At 43.5% G+C, this 17,216-nt stretch overlaps 1 protein-coding gene across 5 annotated transcripts in view; it reads left to right on the forward strand.

Moving 5' to 3' along the window:
• rnf220a (ring finger protein 220a) overlaps positions 1–17,216 on the forward strand; it is a 177,174-nt gene that overhangs the window by 146,771 nt on the left and 13,187 nt on the right. For all 5 annotated transcript variants that reach the window (XM_085806026.1, XM_085806024.1, XM_085806025.1 and 2 more), the window contains 4 exons: positions 1,224–1,350; positions 7,989–8,181; positions 8,682–8,737; positions 9,090–9,204. In XM_085806026.1, the coding sequence (XP_085662152.1) occupies positions 1,224–1,350; positions 7,989–8,181; positions 8,682–8,737; positions 9,090–9,204 (491 nt within the window). The remainder of the gene's footprint in view (positions 1–1,223; positions 1,351–7,988; positions 8,182–8,681; positions 8,738–9,089; positions 9,205–17,216) is intronic.

Here is a 17,216-nt window from a genome sequence, read left to right on the forward strand (position 1 = left end):
CAAAACCCACTAATCACCACTCCTCCTGCTGTCCATTACTCTAGCTGTAGAGACACTAATCCCTTTTTCACAAGCACACTTTTCTCTCTCCTGCACTGTACCTTTCCCTGGGAGCTGTGTTCAGAGATCAGTACTGCATCATGCTGTGTAGATTATAGAGATCCCCAAAATCTCTCCATCACTTAACTGGTTGGCTCAGATGTATCATTAGGCAAGGGTCATTTAAAATTAGCATTTCCTTCTTGAATTGATGCAGCTGGAGTGTCTTTTAAAACACCCTGCCAGTTTTAAGCAACAAGATCATGCACTGAATTTCTAAAATATTAACTGTCAAATAGTGCATTTGGCTAAAGAATTGAATCCTCTTAAGATTTCTCAAAGGGGTTTAATCTGATGGACTCACAGAAAGTGTTACTTCACTTCAGAGGGCAAACTCTTGGCTCAAAAGAACTGATAGGAAACACAATTTAGATTTTCGTCAGCGTATTGTTTTTGGGTTTGTTTTTTTGGGCCGATCAATTTCAGACCATTCCAGGTTGAACTTAGACTTCATTATAGCTACAACAAGCACAGCAAACCAGAGCTGTTGAACAAACGGTCCTTCCCGAAGAAATCTGATTTAGACGGGCAGGCTTTTTTTTCTCTCTCTCAGCATTCCTGTCTGTTCCAGGCCAACAGTACAGGTCCTGATCCCCCACAGCGAAACATGGTTTGGTACAGTCCAGGTGACGTGTGCTATGTAGATCTGTGGCCGGTTTCACAAAGTTATTTCAGACTGGTGTGTAGCAATGGCCCATTATGAGGTTTACTCAAAGATTAGCCTAATGCTGTTTCTTAAAAATAGCCACACCAACTCAGTTTTACCATGGTAACACAGTAATCTGTGACACCTGTGTATATCTATCTGTCTGTCTGTCTGTCTATATATAAATATAACACACACTTTTATTTTATACCACAGTACAGAATGGTGGTAAAGAGCTGTTCAGTGCAACAGATTAATAGAGACATCTTAGACATCTCTCTTAAGTCTGTTTATAAGTCTGTTATATCAGAACCATAGACCAAGTCTCTCTTTGTGAAACTGGCCCAGGCCTATCTGTCATTACAGTGATACTTCAAACAGTAGAATCATTCACTGTAGGTGACAGAAGGTAAAAAAAAGGCTGCTTTTACTTCTTTTTACTGTAATTAATGTGCCCTTGTTTGTGTTTGTGTGTCAGCGTGAGGGTGCGCTAGACGATGACTCTGCAGACATGGACGGAGAGAATGGGCGGGGCTTCGAGGAGTACGAGTGGGCGGGACAGAAGAGGATCAGAGCTACAGCTTTGCTGGAGGGAGGCTTCAGAGGTACGTCCATCCCATACAACACCGGGACAGTTGTGTTTCACATGATGACTTCATTTTCAGACGGAGGTTGTCTTTCCTGTCTCTCCTGCTCTGTTCTCAGTGCAGGTGTGTGTGTAGGTGTCCACTCACCTGCTTGTTAGATGACTGACCGACCTGTCAACGGCTCCAGTCTGTAGACAGGATCAGCCCTGCTCCCTGTTTGTTCTCTCCTTCCTCTTCTCTCTGTCTGCCTGTCTCCATCTTTGTTTCTCTGCTCATCCATCACCACCCCCCCTCGCTCCTGTCCACTGTGAGCAGGAAGACCAGTGTTGACCAGGGAGCCGTAATGGTGCCTGTGGTCCGGTGGCAGTGTGGGTTGGCCCGGGGGTCAGCCCGGCTCGGCCCGGCCCGGCCCTGAACACCCCTCTTAGTAAGGGGAAGGAAAACACATTTAGCTGGGCAATTGACCCCTCTGGTCACCGGTCTGTGTTTGTGTGTGCACAAGTGTGTGTGTGTGTGTGTGAGCCCAGGAATGCAATTATAGAACTGGATGGGAGAGCTGATCACTGGGGAGCACAGCAGCTGCTCTGTGACTCTCCACACCTGCACTGCTCCCACTTCACTCTTTTTTTGGTTTCGCTTCTCAAACGTATAATTTCAGTATGTTTTAATATCAATAATATTGTGTTGTCTGTCAAAACATGGATGAATGAAACCTATCGACCGCATCTCATATTTCTATTAAGGAAAAGTTATTTTGCGATATATATATTGTTGTCATTTTATCGCCCAGCCCTAAAAAGTCACAGATGGAGCAGTGAAGCTGCTGCTGCTCATGGTGTTTAATGATTAACTACCATCAATCTTATTGATTAATTTTCAGTAGGCCTTCAAATTGCTTCAGAAACGTATGCAAGGACGCATGAATTTCAGTAAAAGGAGGACTGGGTGTAATCACCAATATTAGCTGGTGATATTTACTTTTGCTCTAACAGCAAATTCAGATGAGCAACTTTCCCTCACCAAATGAATCTAAAATTGAAAAGTACAGTAAACTGTTGTGTCAATTGTAGTACATGATGATGATGAATCAAAGTGTGTGTTACAGTGACTTCTAACAGCGTTACTTATTGTCATGAAGCAATAGTTTTTCTCAAAGACCAAGCCAACTAATGTGCTTCAAACTGATTTTTTATATTTCCATTTAACTGCTGGAATACCTGCAGTTGTATGTTTTGAACGGCCTCCCATTGTGGCTTTAGTTGTGAGCCATCAAGAAGTGCACCGACGGAGGTGAAGAGCCGTTGTCATCTCCAAGTGGCTCTTTCAGACTCTCTGGGCTCTGCCTCTCCTTTCATCTGTCCCTCTTCCTGCTCTCCTCCTTCTCTCCGTGTTCGATCCGTTGTTAAACACACACACGCTGAGCCTCACCTGCCTCCCTCTACTCCCCCACCCCCTCCCCTCCCTCTCTGCAAGCCAGAGAGAGAGGAGACAAGACAGATCAATGTTGAAATCTCAACTAAACCCGCCGCCAAAGAGGAGCTGGTGGGGGGGGAGGTGGCTTCTTCTCCACCCGTCCATCCATCTCCCCGACGCTGCCTCCATCCGTCCGTCTCTCTTTCACATCGTTAAACGAGCAGACACAGGACCCTTCTGCCGCGCTCTAATAGGGCACCTTGTGATGTGACACAGATAACTGAGGTGGCCTGGGGAGAGCCACTTGAAACACACACACACTGGGCAGAAGGCTCAGAAGGTGGATTTTGTCTTGAAAGCTCCTCTGCGCTTCTAACACGCGCCGCTGAATCCAGCAGGCTCTCTCTCGGCAGGCTAGACGGATATAGAGATGTTGCAGGGGGGTCTCCTCAGCCGGCGGGATGAAGAGACGGCCTATCCCTCTGTGAAGTGTCCACCATCATTCCCTCCCTTTGAGACCAGGAGGAAGAAAGGCAGAAGGAACGAGGGCCCCTTCAAGGGAGAGGGGAAGAGAGAGAGAGAGAGAGGGAGGGTGGGAGGAAAAGGGAGAGGGGGAAAAATCGAACAAGATCAGTTCATGATTCAAGTCGGTGTGAGAGAAGACTTCCCTGTGTCTCGCACCAGCTTAGCCAGGTTGAAAGAAGCCACACGGCCCAGACTGGGCTGTCTTTATCCGTCTAGTGGACTGTGTCTCTGTTTCATGAGCTGGAAAGTCACTAGATTTTACTCCATAAGTTTTCAGGATGCATTAAAATGTCCTCATGTAGAAGAAACATCTGGATTTACACCAGACGTTCTTGTGTTATGATAGTACGAGGGGTTATTTGAAACCTTTTTGATGCTAGTGCTAATTCAAGAGCTGGCTTTGAGGCACTGAGTAGCATTTCTTTATGAGTAGTACTGGAAGCCTCACCAAAAAATACAGTTAAAAAAATAAAATGGTGAAATTTAATTTTCATCAGGATGCTGTTTGACAACAAAATAAAGTTTTGAGAGAAGACACACAGCACAAGCTTATGAGTGGTTAAAATCCTCCAAGTACATACAAAACCAGCTGTTTTACAAGATGATAGAAACCAAAATGTCTATAATAATAACTCCTAATTTCACAGTTAAATTTGTCATAGATCAAAGTTTTAAACTCATTTATATCCACTACTAACCCAGTAGGTGCAGTTTTACCATCACTAATAGGAGTGAAAATAGCCTCTTTTTAATCAGTGCATTTCTAAGAAATTAGGGGCTTTTGGAGCGCTCACTCTCTCAGAATGCTGCTGTAACCAGGTTACAAAACGAGTCGTCTCACATCCGAGCCGCTTGAGGAGCGTCACGCTGTTCCGAAAGTTGAACAGATTTCAACTCTGAGCGCTGCGACAAAAAAAAGAAGCACTGCGAGCGTTTTTTCTGCCGAGGGCGCTGAGTGCCGTGAGCGCCAAACTCCATAAGATCTGAATGGAAAGTAGATGCCCAGAATCATCCACACTTGCAATTGTTGTTTTCCATCCTGATTTTGTTAGTCTGTCTTGAAAGTGCATTTATACATAAACACACTACATGTTTATTTTATGTACATGTTAGTGTTCTGTATTTGTGTTAGCTGTGGCATCATCACCAAACTTGAGAACACAAGCTGTAATTGAAGTTTAGAGAAGAAGAGAAGAGAAATAGCTGAAGTGATGTGAGTGTAGCCACAGACAGACAGATGGAGAGACAGACATAGAGACAGACAGATCCCAGGGTGTGATAGGAGGCCGTCCTGAGAGACAGAGCAGAAGAAGAGAGGGATTACTGCAGGTTGAGATGGCCCAGAGGGAGCGAGAAAGAGGAGAAATCTCTTCTTTGTAAACGGACTTCAAAGATGGCCGTCTCATGTCTTTGTGTCTGTGTCCCTTTCCCCATCTCGTTCCCTCTCTCCCTGTGACCTGTAAATGGCAGAAAGATAGTGCGATGACCTTTGACACCGCTCTCCTCCGCTTCTTAGAGGGGGGTCCCGATAATTACTATGGTAACGGGATGTCGCCGAGGTCGGTCGATGGTGCCGATCCGGGCTCCCCAGTCAGCCTGATGAGTCCTCTGATCCCGGCTGTCTCCTCACATCTGTGCCTGTAGTGTCGTGGTGGTGACATGTATGTAAATTGAGTGTCTCCTGTGAGGCTGTCACGAAGCATGTAACCCTGACGATAAGGCATGTAGTTAGCATGTTCAGAGTTAACGATATGCAGGAGTTGGCTATGATAATAAGATAGACCAGGATGTCTGTGTGTACGCGCGTGTGTGTGTATTGATCCTGTCTTATCTAGCAGAAAAGAGAGGAAACAGTTCATTGAGCAGGACCGGTACAGGAGAGAGAGAGAGAACAAGTGATACATGAGAAGAGCGAGGAGAAGTAAGGGAGGAAACTGTCAAGGGAAGAGAAGAAGAATGGAAAGGTGGAAGAAATGTGAAAGAATAAAGGTTCATACAAAAAAGGAGGTGAGGAAAGGAGAAATTACAAAGAAAGGGAGGGGTTGGTGCATAATGTGAGTGAAAGGCAGTTAGAGTGGGGCTGACCTTTCCCTGGCCAGATTAGATTGGCCTGCCAAGACTGCTTAGAGGGACAGGTAAGAGCAGTAGGAACACACACACACACACAGAGCAGAGCTAACGGGCCACATACACTTGCAGTGAACACACCACAGATACTCTGTACAGTGTGTATACATCAGACCAAGTGAAAATGAGCTTCAAAGTGAAACACAGCATCATATTCATCGTTAAAGTGCCGGTACATTAAAAAGACTGACATGTTGATTTTGATATTTTGAATTTATACCGTACTTACTGTTTTTGTCTGGACCGCAACGGCAGCGTCAGAGCCATATAAACGTCAACGTCTGTGACAGTGAGTGAGTGATGACGTTAGCGAGTCGTTCAACGAGCGCGTCACACTGTCGGTCGGCCAGCAGAGTGACTTCTCCTATCGACGCTTCTTCTTCTGTCAACATGATTTGGTGCAATTTGCTGCTTTATGTAGTTAAGACAGTAGAGGCTGCAGTGACTCCAAGTCGCCCTGGAGATAAGCTGCTGCTGAATGTGTTCAGGGAAACACTGGTAGTGAATAAAAGCAAAACAGAAAACATTTTTCCAAAACACAAAGAGATTTATTCAAAACTGCCCAAAACCAAATACTTTGAGTTTACAATTCCATTCTTTTTCAAATTCACACAGAATGCTTATTGCAGTTGCAAATTATATACTTAATTATTATATTTAATTATCATGTTAATTGTAGTTGAATTTCGCATCAATTTATTAACTAGTTGTTACAGCTTTAGAGGCGTCCAATTAAGGTCCATTCAGAGATTAAATAAATAAGTAGCAAAAGTGTTTGACAGAATTGTGACAGGTGCCGTCAGAATAATGTTAATATTTGATATGCCTGGGAGAAATAATATTTGTACCAGAAACAATGAACTTTCAAACTGCCGATATGGAAACAATCCATGGAAGAGCAGACATGTCATTATGTCAGAGCTCAGCAGGAACATGAGCTCTGAAAAGCTATCGCCTCAGTAGCTGCACAGAGCTAACAGGCTGCTAGATTTACACTGTGCTGCCATTGTTCCCATATGTTCCCCTCCGCCGCCGAGACCAAATAAAAGTTAAAAGGTCCTTTTTATTTGATCACTAAAAACCATGGGCCTGTTGTAAAACGGCTTAGCGTTGGTGGCGTGTTTTATCACAGCAGCTTTCAGTCGTTCACATTCTCTCTGCTCAGTTTTTAGTTTCGTTTTTTTTCCCAGAGTAAGAGTGAAATGAATCAGTTAGGTTGAAACCAGAAGCAGCAGCAGCAGATGGTTCAGTCCTGCACCAAGCTCGGAGACGAGACCTAACAGCTGATTTGCACTTTGACAAAGACGCTCTAGTGCGGCGGGACGCCGCAGTGCACCGAGACCAACTGTTAAGAGGGAGTCTAGTCTCGCAACACACACACCTACACACTGGGACAGGTTTAAATAAGATGGCAGTCAACTGTCTAGCTTGTATCTGGGTCCCACACACTCTTGTCCTACACACACACACGCACACACACACACACACACACACACATCCATCACACTAGTCCAACTGAGAGCTTGTAGAAATTGGGATAGGTGTAAATAAGATGGCTGTCAGGTCTGTCACAGGTAGACACACACACACAACCTCAGTTTAACTGAAAATTCATGCAAGAGGTAAATTCTTGCAAAACCGCTGATGCGCGTTGCCTTTTAGGGACAGTTTTTCAGCAAGAAGTCTACCTTGAAAACAACTCTGTCTCGTAACGCTCTGTTATTATCTCAAAGCGTAGTGAATGCGAAGGTCACAACTTGTCCACCAGAGCGTTTTGGAGTTGTTGGATTGTGTATTTGATGAGTTTGATGAGGGAAACCAAGAAATCCCATTAGCCTCCGTAGCGTAGCTCTGATCAGCTCACGGCTCTGCTCCACCGTTCTAAAAATAGCTTGCACCGACAATTAAAGGTAACAAACCTACTACTATGACTATAGGGATTATGGCAATGGGCCAATTTGCCAAAATTTTTAACTATCCCTTTAATTGTTTAAAAAGTAAGGGTGTGAGTGACATACACACCTTAACATTCCTACACACACCTGACTGTGTGTAGATAGACATGGTGTTAGTGCCAGGTAGACACTGTGACACACACAGACACACCTTGAAGGGCTTGGTGAGACTGGGCCTAAGTGACAGAGGGACAGACAGTCTCAAACAAACACTGAGGAGACGCGGCGAAGTGATGGACACACACACACAAACATAGGCGGCTCTGTGGCTAAGTGGAGCTGAAGGGAGCAGTCAGGCAGCGGCGAGGGCTGGTGTGAGCGTTCATCACTGGGTTTATCGCACACTCTCTCTCTCTCTCCTCCATCCCTCTCAGAGGATGATGGGTAAAGTGTCAGTCTTCATCTGTTCACCCCATGTCTAAATGCTTTCTCTCTCTCCACCCTCTTTTTCTGACCAAATTTTCCTCCTCCCCTCACTTTCCTCGAGGTTGGCTGAACTGAATTTAGGGAGATATAGTTAACACACACCTAAACACACACTTTAGCCTTTAGCCTTAGTCTTTTTGGTCTGATTCATTGTATCCTACTTTGTCCTTTATAATCATAGTAATGCTGAAAATGTATCTCTTCTCACAGGAACAGGTTTTGCCACATGTAACATCAAGGAGAGCGCAGCAGACAGCGACGCCGACCTCGACGTGGACGGAGACGACACCCTGGAGTACGGCAAAGCCCAGTACACCGAGGCCGACGTCATCCCCTGCTCTGGAGCCGGAGAGGACCAGGGAGAGGCCAGAGAGAGGGAGGCGCTACGAGGAGCTGTGCTCAAGTATGGAGACACAATGAAACACAACACAGTTAAACCAGCAGAACATACAGCACTGTTTCAGGCTGCAACTCAGTTCTTCACTAACTATCCACTTTGGTGGTTATTTTTCTGTTATTTGGAATAGTTAAGTGTAGATATGTCAAAAAAGAGACTAATATATATTCCATTTACCGAATCTAAGGTGATGTGTTCAAATATAGATATGTTCAACGACTTACAACTGACGATCATATTTGAGAGGCTCTGCTCTTTAAACAAATTTAAAGCAGAAGTAAGCGGAATATTTGTGTTAATATAAGTCTTAAATAGTTATATCTTCCGACGGGAATCACTTATATAGAGTGTTTGGTCCGAAACACGGGTCTGTCAGTCACTCTGCTCTGCTGTAAGCCGAGGAGAAAACTTTCCTTGTATCCTACAACCTTTATCCAATAAATCAACAAATCACTTCCTGTGTTCTGCTGTCTTGCTCATACATCTGTTTGTGTCTCTGTGCTCAGTGGTGGGATGCCTTCTAACAGAATAACGCCTGAGTTCTCCAAATGGGCCAGTGATGGTGAGTGTAGACAAGAAAACAGTTTAAACACACCAGAGTCCACATGCCACATCAAAACCTTCTTCATATCTAATTTGGGTTAAAAACCAGTAAGACTCAAGTCATTTTTTAAATTTGATTTATGATTCAAATAATTACTTTATTTGTTTTCTGATTAAGATCCCTAATTTAAGTGTTTAAGTGTTTTTTTATGTTTTAGGGTCAGTTATACAAGTACCTTATCATTTGACTACACCACAGGGGATTTATATAAATCTCAGCCTGTCAGTTTTTTTTCACAGTAAAAGTCATTGAGTTGTAATATTAGAGCCATGAGCTGTGTTAGTAACCACAGTGTCGTGTGCGTCCACAGAGATGCCTTCAACAAGCAACGGGGAGAGCAGCAAGACAGACCCCAGCACTCCTTCGTCCTCCTCCTGCTCTTCCTCCTGCGCCCCGCGCACCTGTAAAAACAGTGAGATCGAAAAGTAGGTCCCCCAAAAATGCACACACACACACACACACACACAGTACTACATGGTAGTAAAAGGTGAGGCAGACAATCACTCTGTCAGGTTTGCCAGTTTCAGTGTTAGATCAGACCACACACAGTCACACACACACACACAGTCATGGTGGTCTATGACTTTCTGATGAGTTGTCAACTTGGAGAGTAATAAATTATATAGTTTGTGGGGATTTTGGTGTGTGTGTGCGTGTGTGTGTGTGTGTGTGTGTGTGTGTGTGTGTGTGTGTGAGACAGGGAGGGTCTCTCCAGGTATTGATTTCCTCTGCAGTAGTGTTCTCTTAGAGCACACAGCTGTCCAAGAATCATTACTGTGGACACAGACACAAACAGCGAGCAGACACACACCAGCGTCAGGACAAATCTTTGTCCAACAAACAGTGTGTGGTGCACACACTCACGGCCTCAGCACACTTCACACACATACATTGATACGATACATAATGTTAAACTCTTATCACAGTTTTCAAGTTGAAAACTGAACATCACATGTTATTCAGCAGTGATGAGACTCAGACTGTTTAAATGTGACAAAATGATTCTTATTGAGAAAATCTCAACTGTACGTTTCTGAACAATTTTATTTGCTGAAGACCAAGACATTTGAATCTGAGTTAAATTCCTCATCTAATGGAATAAATCATTGGATTTCCTTTTTATTTAAAGGGATAGTTCAACATTTTGGCAAATTGACCCATTGCCATAATTGCTATAGTCATAGCAATAGGTTCGTTACCTTTAATTGTCGGTGCAAGCTATTTTTAGAACGGCGGAGCAGAGCCTCGAGCAGCTCAGAGCTACACTACAGAGGCTAAGGGGATTTCTTGGTTTCCCCCATCAAACTCATCAAATACACAATCCAGCAACTCCAAAACACTCTGGTGGACAAGTTGTGACCTGCACATTCACCACACTATGAGATAATAACAGAACGTTAAGAGACTGAGTTGTTTTAGAGGTAAATACAGAGACTGCTTGCTGAAAAACTGTACTCAATTGTATGTTTCTGAACAGTTTTATTTGCTGAAGACCAAGACATTTGAATCTTAGTTAAATTCCTCATCTAATGGAATAAATCAGTGGATTCCCTCTTTATTTAACACTAGCAACTGAATGAGATTGTATGAGAAGTGTACTTCCAGCTGTTTTAACTCTCTTGGCTGTTCTGTGTCTGAACTGGACAGTACAAATAAATACCTTCAACTGGTTAGGTTTCAAACACACACACACAGACAATCGTATCCATCAGAACACTCTGTGTTAAAGGCCGGTGCTCTGTAGGTCCCTCATTTCCATCTCCTCATCCATATTCTGCCAGAAGTTAACAGTTTTACACACACAACCACACACACAAACACACACACACCATCCCCTGCATTCGTAATAGAGGTCAGCTCATCGTGAGAACGAGACAGAGAGAGGGATTTGGCTGATTCGTTGCTTTTGCATGTCTGGCATATTCTCCTGTCATTGTTCCTCTTGCAATTGCATTCACATACACACACACAGCTGGGGTCAATATTCTGCTCTCTGCTTGTTACCTTCCATCCCAAGCCCTTGTTTTTGCAGTCAGTGTGAGTCAGAGGCCAGGCGGTCTGCTGACCAGTCAGCCCAGGACACACTCTGGTTATTGGAGCTTACACACACTGGAATATTACTTTAGAAGCAATTGCAGCCTGCGTGGTCATAACTTTACATAACACGTCCCCTTTTACCTCTGGGATGGCTGCATGTGATAAATGCTTCATTTAAATGAATCAATCAGCTGTGTGTGTGTGTGTGTGTTCCTCATATTAAATATCAGCACCACAGATAACTGGTGAATAAGCAGAGCAGCCCGAGGTGTATTGATCAGAAACAGCCCTGCAAGGCAAGAGGTGTGTGTGTGTGTGTGTGTGTGTGTGTGTTCTTGTACTTACTACTTTGTGAGGACCGGAAAGAGTTTTTAACCAACAGAGTGAGGACATTTTGGGGAAGTGAGGACATTTTAGCCGCTCACTTTTTCCAAGGGCTGTTTGAGGGTTAAGACTTTAGGTTATAATTAGGTTTAAGTTAGGTTAAGAGTAATGGTTAAGGTTAGGTATTTGTTTTGGATGGTTAAGGTTAGGGTAAGGGGCTAGGGAAAAAAAGCAGCTTTATACCAACAAGTAATGTTTCTAAATACATTCTGTGATATAGCAGGACGTTATGATTGACGTTTGGTCTAGCAGCTCATGTACCAGTTCTCCACTGGAGCAGAACAGCAAGAAACCAGGGAAATCCAAGGTGGGACGAACTGTGGCAGCTACTGAACTTTCAAATTAAAGGACTTTCATATAGCTCATCAATAAATAACAGCACTGTCTGAAGGAATACTTCATACAAACTTAGCAATATCAGATTGGTTATGGCACAGTTTGGAAACTGAAGGCGGTGTTGTGGAGTGAATGATTAAACATCCGAGAGAAGCATCAACATGATAATAATACAGACAGAGCGTCAATAGGATGCAGTGATTTCAGGGGTTGTAGTGACTAGGGCTGCCAATCTTCCCTCAAATCAGATTAGAATTTCAAATGCTTCTTGTGTTAAATATTCAAATTATATTAGATTTTTTTTTTTGTTTTGCTCATTATATACACACTCATACACATATACCATCTTATTATTATGTCCCTTGTCCACTAAAAGGCATTCCAACCAAATCTATTACATAACATTTGCAACACAATTTTACCAACTTAATATAAAACTTCAAGACGGGAAATCGAAATATTATAAGTAGTGGTTCAGCATATCGCAGTGATCCGTGATATGTGACAGGTGCATTGTCCAGCCATGTGCACAACTAATCATATGATCACATGTCATATGTGGCTATACACGTGACTCAGATCATGGATTAGCTACAGTTAGTTAAATGTCCACAACTTCAATTCAAGTCAGGATGAAATAAATCAAATCTAAGGACAGCAGCAGCAGCGAAGAACAGTCTTCATCATGTCAGAGGAGGTGGCACCTTTAATCTGGTTGTGATAAGTGGTCACTGCTGGCAAATGGCACTTACTGGAAATTCAAGACAGAGCACACATAAAATCAGACTAATAATGGCGGGGGAATAATATCTGAATCTCTTAAAATTTCAATCACATCACTTTACGTCCTGCAGCCGAATTTCACCCTGAGAAGCATAAATATTAATTTGTCTTCAGACAATCAGAACTTATGACTTTTTTATGGCTCAAACGTGTGGGTGTGGGTGTTACAACATGATGTTCTCGCTGAGGTCTTAGGGGCCACCTGGAGCAGAACATGCCTTAATCTAAGTATCCATTTAAGGGGGGAGGAGGGGGGCAACGAGATGCTGAATGATTGCATTGGAACAAGCAGTCAGCTGGCTGGCTGGAACAATTCCCTGCCTCACTCCTCTCCGCTCGCTATAAATGCCCATATTTGTGGAGCTTCTGTGTCCCTCCGTCCCCAAATGAAAATGAGATTTGTCTCCTTTCGTTACACTGATACATTGTATGTGTGTGTGTGTGTGGGGTGGGGGTGTGGGGGGGCCTTTACACAGGGCAGCGTTAGTGAAATCTCTCTCTCTGTCTCTGATCCCAGATGGGTAATGATCTGGTCGCCTCCCGGGGCGTCCTCGTTCCCCTGCTCATTCCCCTGCAAGATAAATGAGCTCTCTCACACACACACACACACACACACACACACACACACACACACACACACACACACATATACATACATATACACGTACAATGCCAGAGACGCTCTTTTCCCCCCTCCAAGATAAATGGCCCCTCCAATGCCGCCAATGCGATTGCTGCCAAATTTGGTGCTCCAGCTGGAACAATGCAGAGATTTCCATGTGGTTTCTGCAAATAATTGAATCTGTCCTCAATTTGGAAGTGATGAAGCTAGATTTCTACCCCTCCACCCCCCTCACCCCTTCCCTCCACCCACCAGCCTCACACACACACACACACAGCTCACTCTGCCCAGTCTCTTGCCTTTTCCTCACTCCTTCCTCTCTTTATTGTTCTGGCCCTGAGCCACATTTCTCTCTCTTTCTCTTTTCTTTCGCGTTCCCATTTCTCTTTTCTTCCAGTCCTCCGTCTCAATTTTTCTTGGGCATTTACAAGATGCCCCCCCCCCCCCCCGCACACACACACACACACACATCCCTTCCCTTTTGCCATCTGAGACCTCCACACACACACACACATATCGGGGCTGAGGCAGGGGAAATCAATAGTGACTTAAATGTTTTATCATGGTGTGTCAGTGTAGTTAAGGCCTCGGTTAACAGGGTGCAGCAGAGAATGATGCTCTAAAGAGATTTACTGCTGCCTTTTTCACAGCACATACATGTGAGAAATTTTATTTTTCCTACCTGGTGGATAAATGTTTGCTAGATACATATACCATATATATGTGTATATATATTTTTTCCATTAATTGCAGTGTTTTTCATTAGTTTGTCACTGTGTTGAGAGGTAAGCTGAGTGAGGCTGAAATGTAGGTAGACAGTAGATTAAGACACAGGGCTGATTGAGATGGATGGTAGAGATCTTCAGCTACTCACACACACACACTCTCACACACACACACACACACACGCGCTAATGAAATGAGAAATAGCCCCACACATATGGGGACAGACCGCTAAATAGATAGGAGACAGAGCCATCTATCTGTCTCCGTCTGGCCGTCCTGCTTCTTTTTATTTTTATTTTTTAGGCATGAGTTGAAACGTGATGTCGTATCACTTTTTTATTCAACCACAAACATGTACACACCATCCAAAGCTCAACAGGGCAGTAACAACGTGTGAATGGGGAGGCGGGGTTGTATTTCAGTGTTGGGAGCTCCAGCTTTATGTCGCCCTGTCTTCAGATCAAGGCCACAAGGTCAGTGAAACCTAGCCAGGCTGGAGGGCTCGTCCCACTGAGCCTCACAAACACTCTGAAACACACAGTGCAGAACAACCACCACAGCTCTACTGCATATACGGAGACTTCCAGGTTTTCACTTCCAGCTCAGGAGAATAAATATATTTGTTCAGCCAAGTTTACAAGCTTCTCGTCATATTTTTATTACTCCTTGCTCTGTTTTTATCAGCGTAGATTAAGGTGGGCCCTCAACAGTATTTTGGCAGATACAGCGATTGTGATATCAGTGGTCAGTTTTTCAATTCATTTGTATTGAAAGGGTGAATAAATATAATGACAGTGCAATTTTATTTATTTATTTATTTATTTGTTAGATCATGTGTCAAAAAACATGTTTCCATATTGGACTATCAATGATTGTCAGGGTCTAAACATACAGGTTGTGAATATCTCATAATGGACACAAGACACAAACAAATGGAGGAATACCATACACATGTGGTTGTTGTTGCTAATTAACCACCCATCAAAAGGTACATTTCATTGAATCATTAATATGCTAAACTCTCTCACTGTACTGCTCATCAGAACATGAAGCTGTAGTGTCTCTGACTCTATTCTGCTTTAACAATCAAATTCAAACAGATCAAATCCTGTCTCTATGTTCCTGGGACTCATGTTCATGGAAACTTTGTTGCACTAGGCGTAGGAGCCAGTTCACACAGACCAGCACTGTAGAGTTCTTGACCCTGGAATACCTTATGTTTTAAGTTGTAACCCAAGTTGAACGGTTAGTTTGTTCCTGTAAAATAACATGGCGATGTTTTCTGAGCCAGGGTCCCAGAGTGAAATAAATTTTCCTGTTTTGGCTCCAAGACTGCGAAGGTTGAAAACCCCTGAGCCAGCTTAAATCAGTGACACACACAAACAGCATAAAAGCCTTAAACTCAAGGATTTTTTACTTGTGGTTCCTGCTGGTTGAGAGGCTATTTATCTCTCTGCGTGTCACATTTAGCCCCAGAGAGTTGTCTCTCCTTTCCTTAGCCCTGTGAAATCATCCTGTTCTTCTTTTTACTTCCATTAAATCTTCGCTCCTCCTCCTCCTCCTTCCTCTCTTACCCCCTCTACCTCCCTGTTCCCCTGTTGAGATGGCCACAGCCGCATAAAGATAAATTAACATGTCATTGTATCACTCTGGGAAAAGAACAACTATTTAAATGTGGTTTTCTATGAATTAGACATAGCAAATGAATATTCATGAGAGGGATGGAGGGATAATTGAGTAAAGTAGTTATATGAGTAAAACTTTTTTCAGTCATGGTTCTTTAGAGTTTGGTTGACGAATTTATTGCAGCTGGTAAAAGAAAGACGGAGCCATGTTTGAGGGACAACCCCCGTCCAGTCCCTTCCAGGCCAGAGTCCACTGCTGCTTTATAAGGTAGTGGGCTAATCAAGGCTAAATGGGTTTTTACAAGCTCAGGGCTTATAAGGGGAGAGGGTAAAGCAGTTAATAGGGCATGGAGTGGCGACTCAGACCCCAAGTCCCAACTATGTCTTTATAGACCTGGGATGGAGGTGGGGTTAGAAGGAGGAGCCAGAGAAGGTCAACTTCTCCCAGAGACCTCATGGAGGAACCACAACCTCGTGTTACATCAGAGATGATGTCCTTCAAGTCTCTTTGACGACACTCGGCCTGACCAGCCTCAGTCGTACTGCTGTGTAGCTGATTCTTTCATATCTTCTGTGTAGTGGAAGGAAAATGATCTATTTTTGTATAATACATATTGTAGTCTTGTAACCCAAAGATACTCCCTTTACAATGAGAAAATGGAGAAGATCTTTCTGGAGAAAATCCTGATTATAGTTGCCAATTGTGTTTTTCTGGTGATTATTATTATTATTCCAAACTTTTAAATGTCATGAAATATGGTTCCTGGACCTCAATATTTGTCATGCTTGTTGGCATATAGCTAAACAGGTAAAAGAACATCTCTGAAGGCTCAGTGAAGAGATTTAAATGTTCAAATCTACCGTATTTCACATCTAAGGAGAAACAAAGTCAGCTTATAAGGATAGAAGTCAATATGATCACTGGTGGGCACAAGTCTAAATTATGTCCTGTTATATAATGTGGTTACTAGCAATTAATGGACATCTGCCAACAGGTCAAAATTAAGATTCATCTGTGGCTACGCTGTGACCTGGAAAGATCTTGCGGTTTAAGAATCGGCATAGAAAGAGTGAGGAACCTAGTTGTAGATCATCATCATGGTTTCTGGAGCTATGAGGGTCAACGTGAGGTCATCTGTGAGCGATCGCCGCTGAGGCGCAGCGGTGTGAAGCGGTGCGGACTGTCCACAGAGACGCATGGCTGTCCTGGACGTACAGTCAAGGTGGAGGCCATGAAGTTGAACTTTTTCCAATCACAATGTTATTCTTCTGAAATGTGCAATTGAGGGCAGCACTGGGATGTTTGAAGAGGTGTGGTGGTGATGACCACACAACCCTGAACTGTTTGATTTTAATTCAATCTTTAATTAAGATTAAATGTTCTATTAATTTTAATGAGCTTGTTTGAAGGAATGACAATGTAAAACTCCTCCTGGTGAATAGATGCTAAAGATGGAAGCACAGAAACCTGGCTTTTAGAAGGAAATTGAGAAAGTCAATCCTCATTTCCTTTCCCTGTAGGCTCTGCTGTTTGAGGATGCAGCAAATGAAGCCATATCCTAGGCCACACACACACACACTCGCACTCGCACAGCCACTTATAATTCCCTTTTGCACTCATCCTCCCTTCCCTTTCTGCGCTTGTCCTTCCCCATCCAGATCAATACCATAGATCAGCCAGCTATCAGGCTGCAAAATGACCACATCACCATAAACACACACACTCCTTTTAACACACACACACACGCGCAGCGCTATTGCATCTTTCTGGAGAAGGAGCGGACGGCCATAATAAACACCGGCTGGGCTCGTGCGGCCTCGTCTCGCTGCGCAAATCATCATCATCATCATCAGCGTTGCGGTCGTATTGATTTAGTTATGGCTGCTTCATATGCTGCCGGACAGTGTTAAATGCACATTTTCT

This window comes from Trachurus japonicus, chromosome 17 (assembly GCF_045865225.1).
Source record: "Trachurus japonicus isolate A0001 chromosome 17, Traja_1.0".
Lineage (NCBI taxonomy): Eukaryota > Metazoa > Chordata > Actinopteri > Carangiformes > Carangidae > Trachurus > Trachurus japonicus.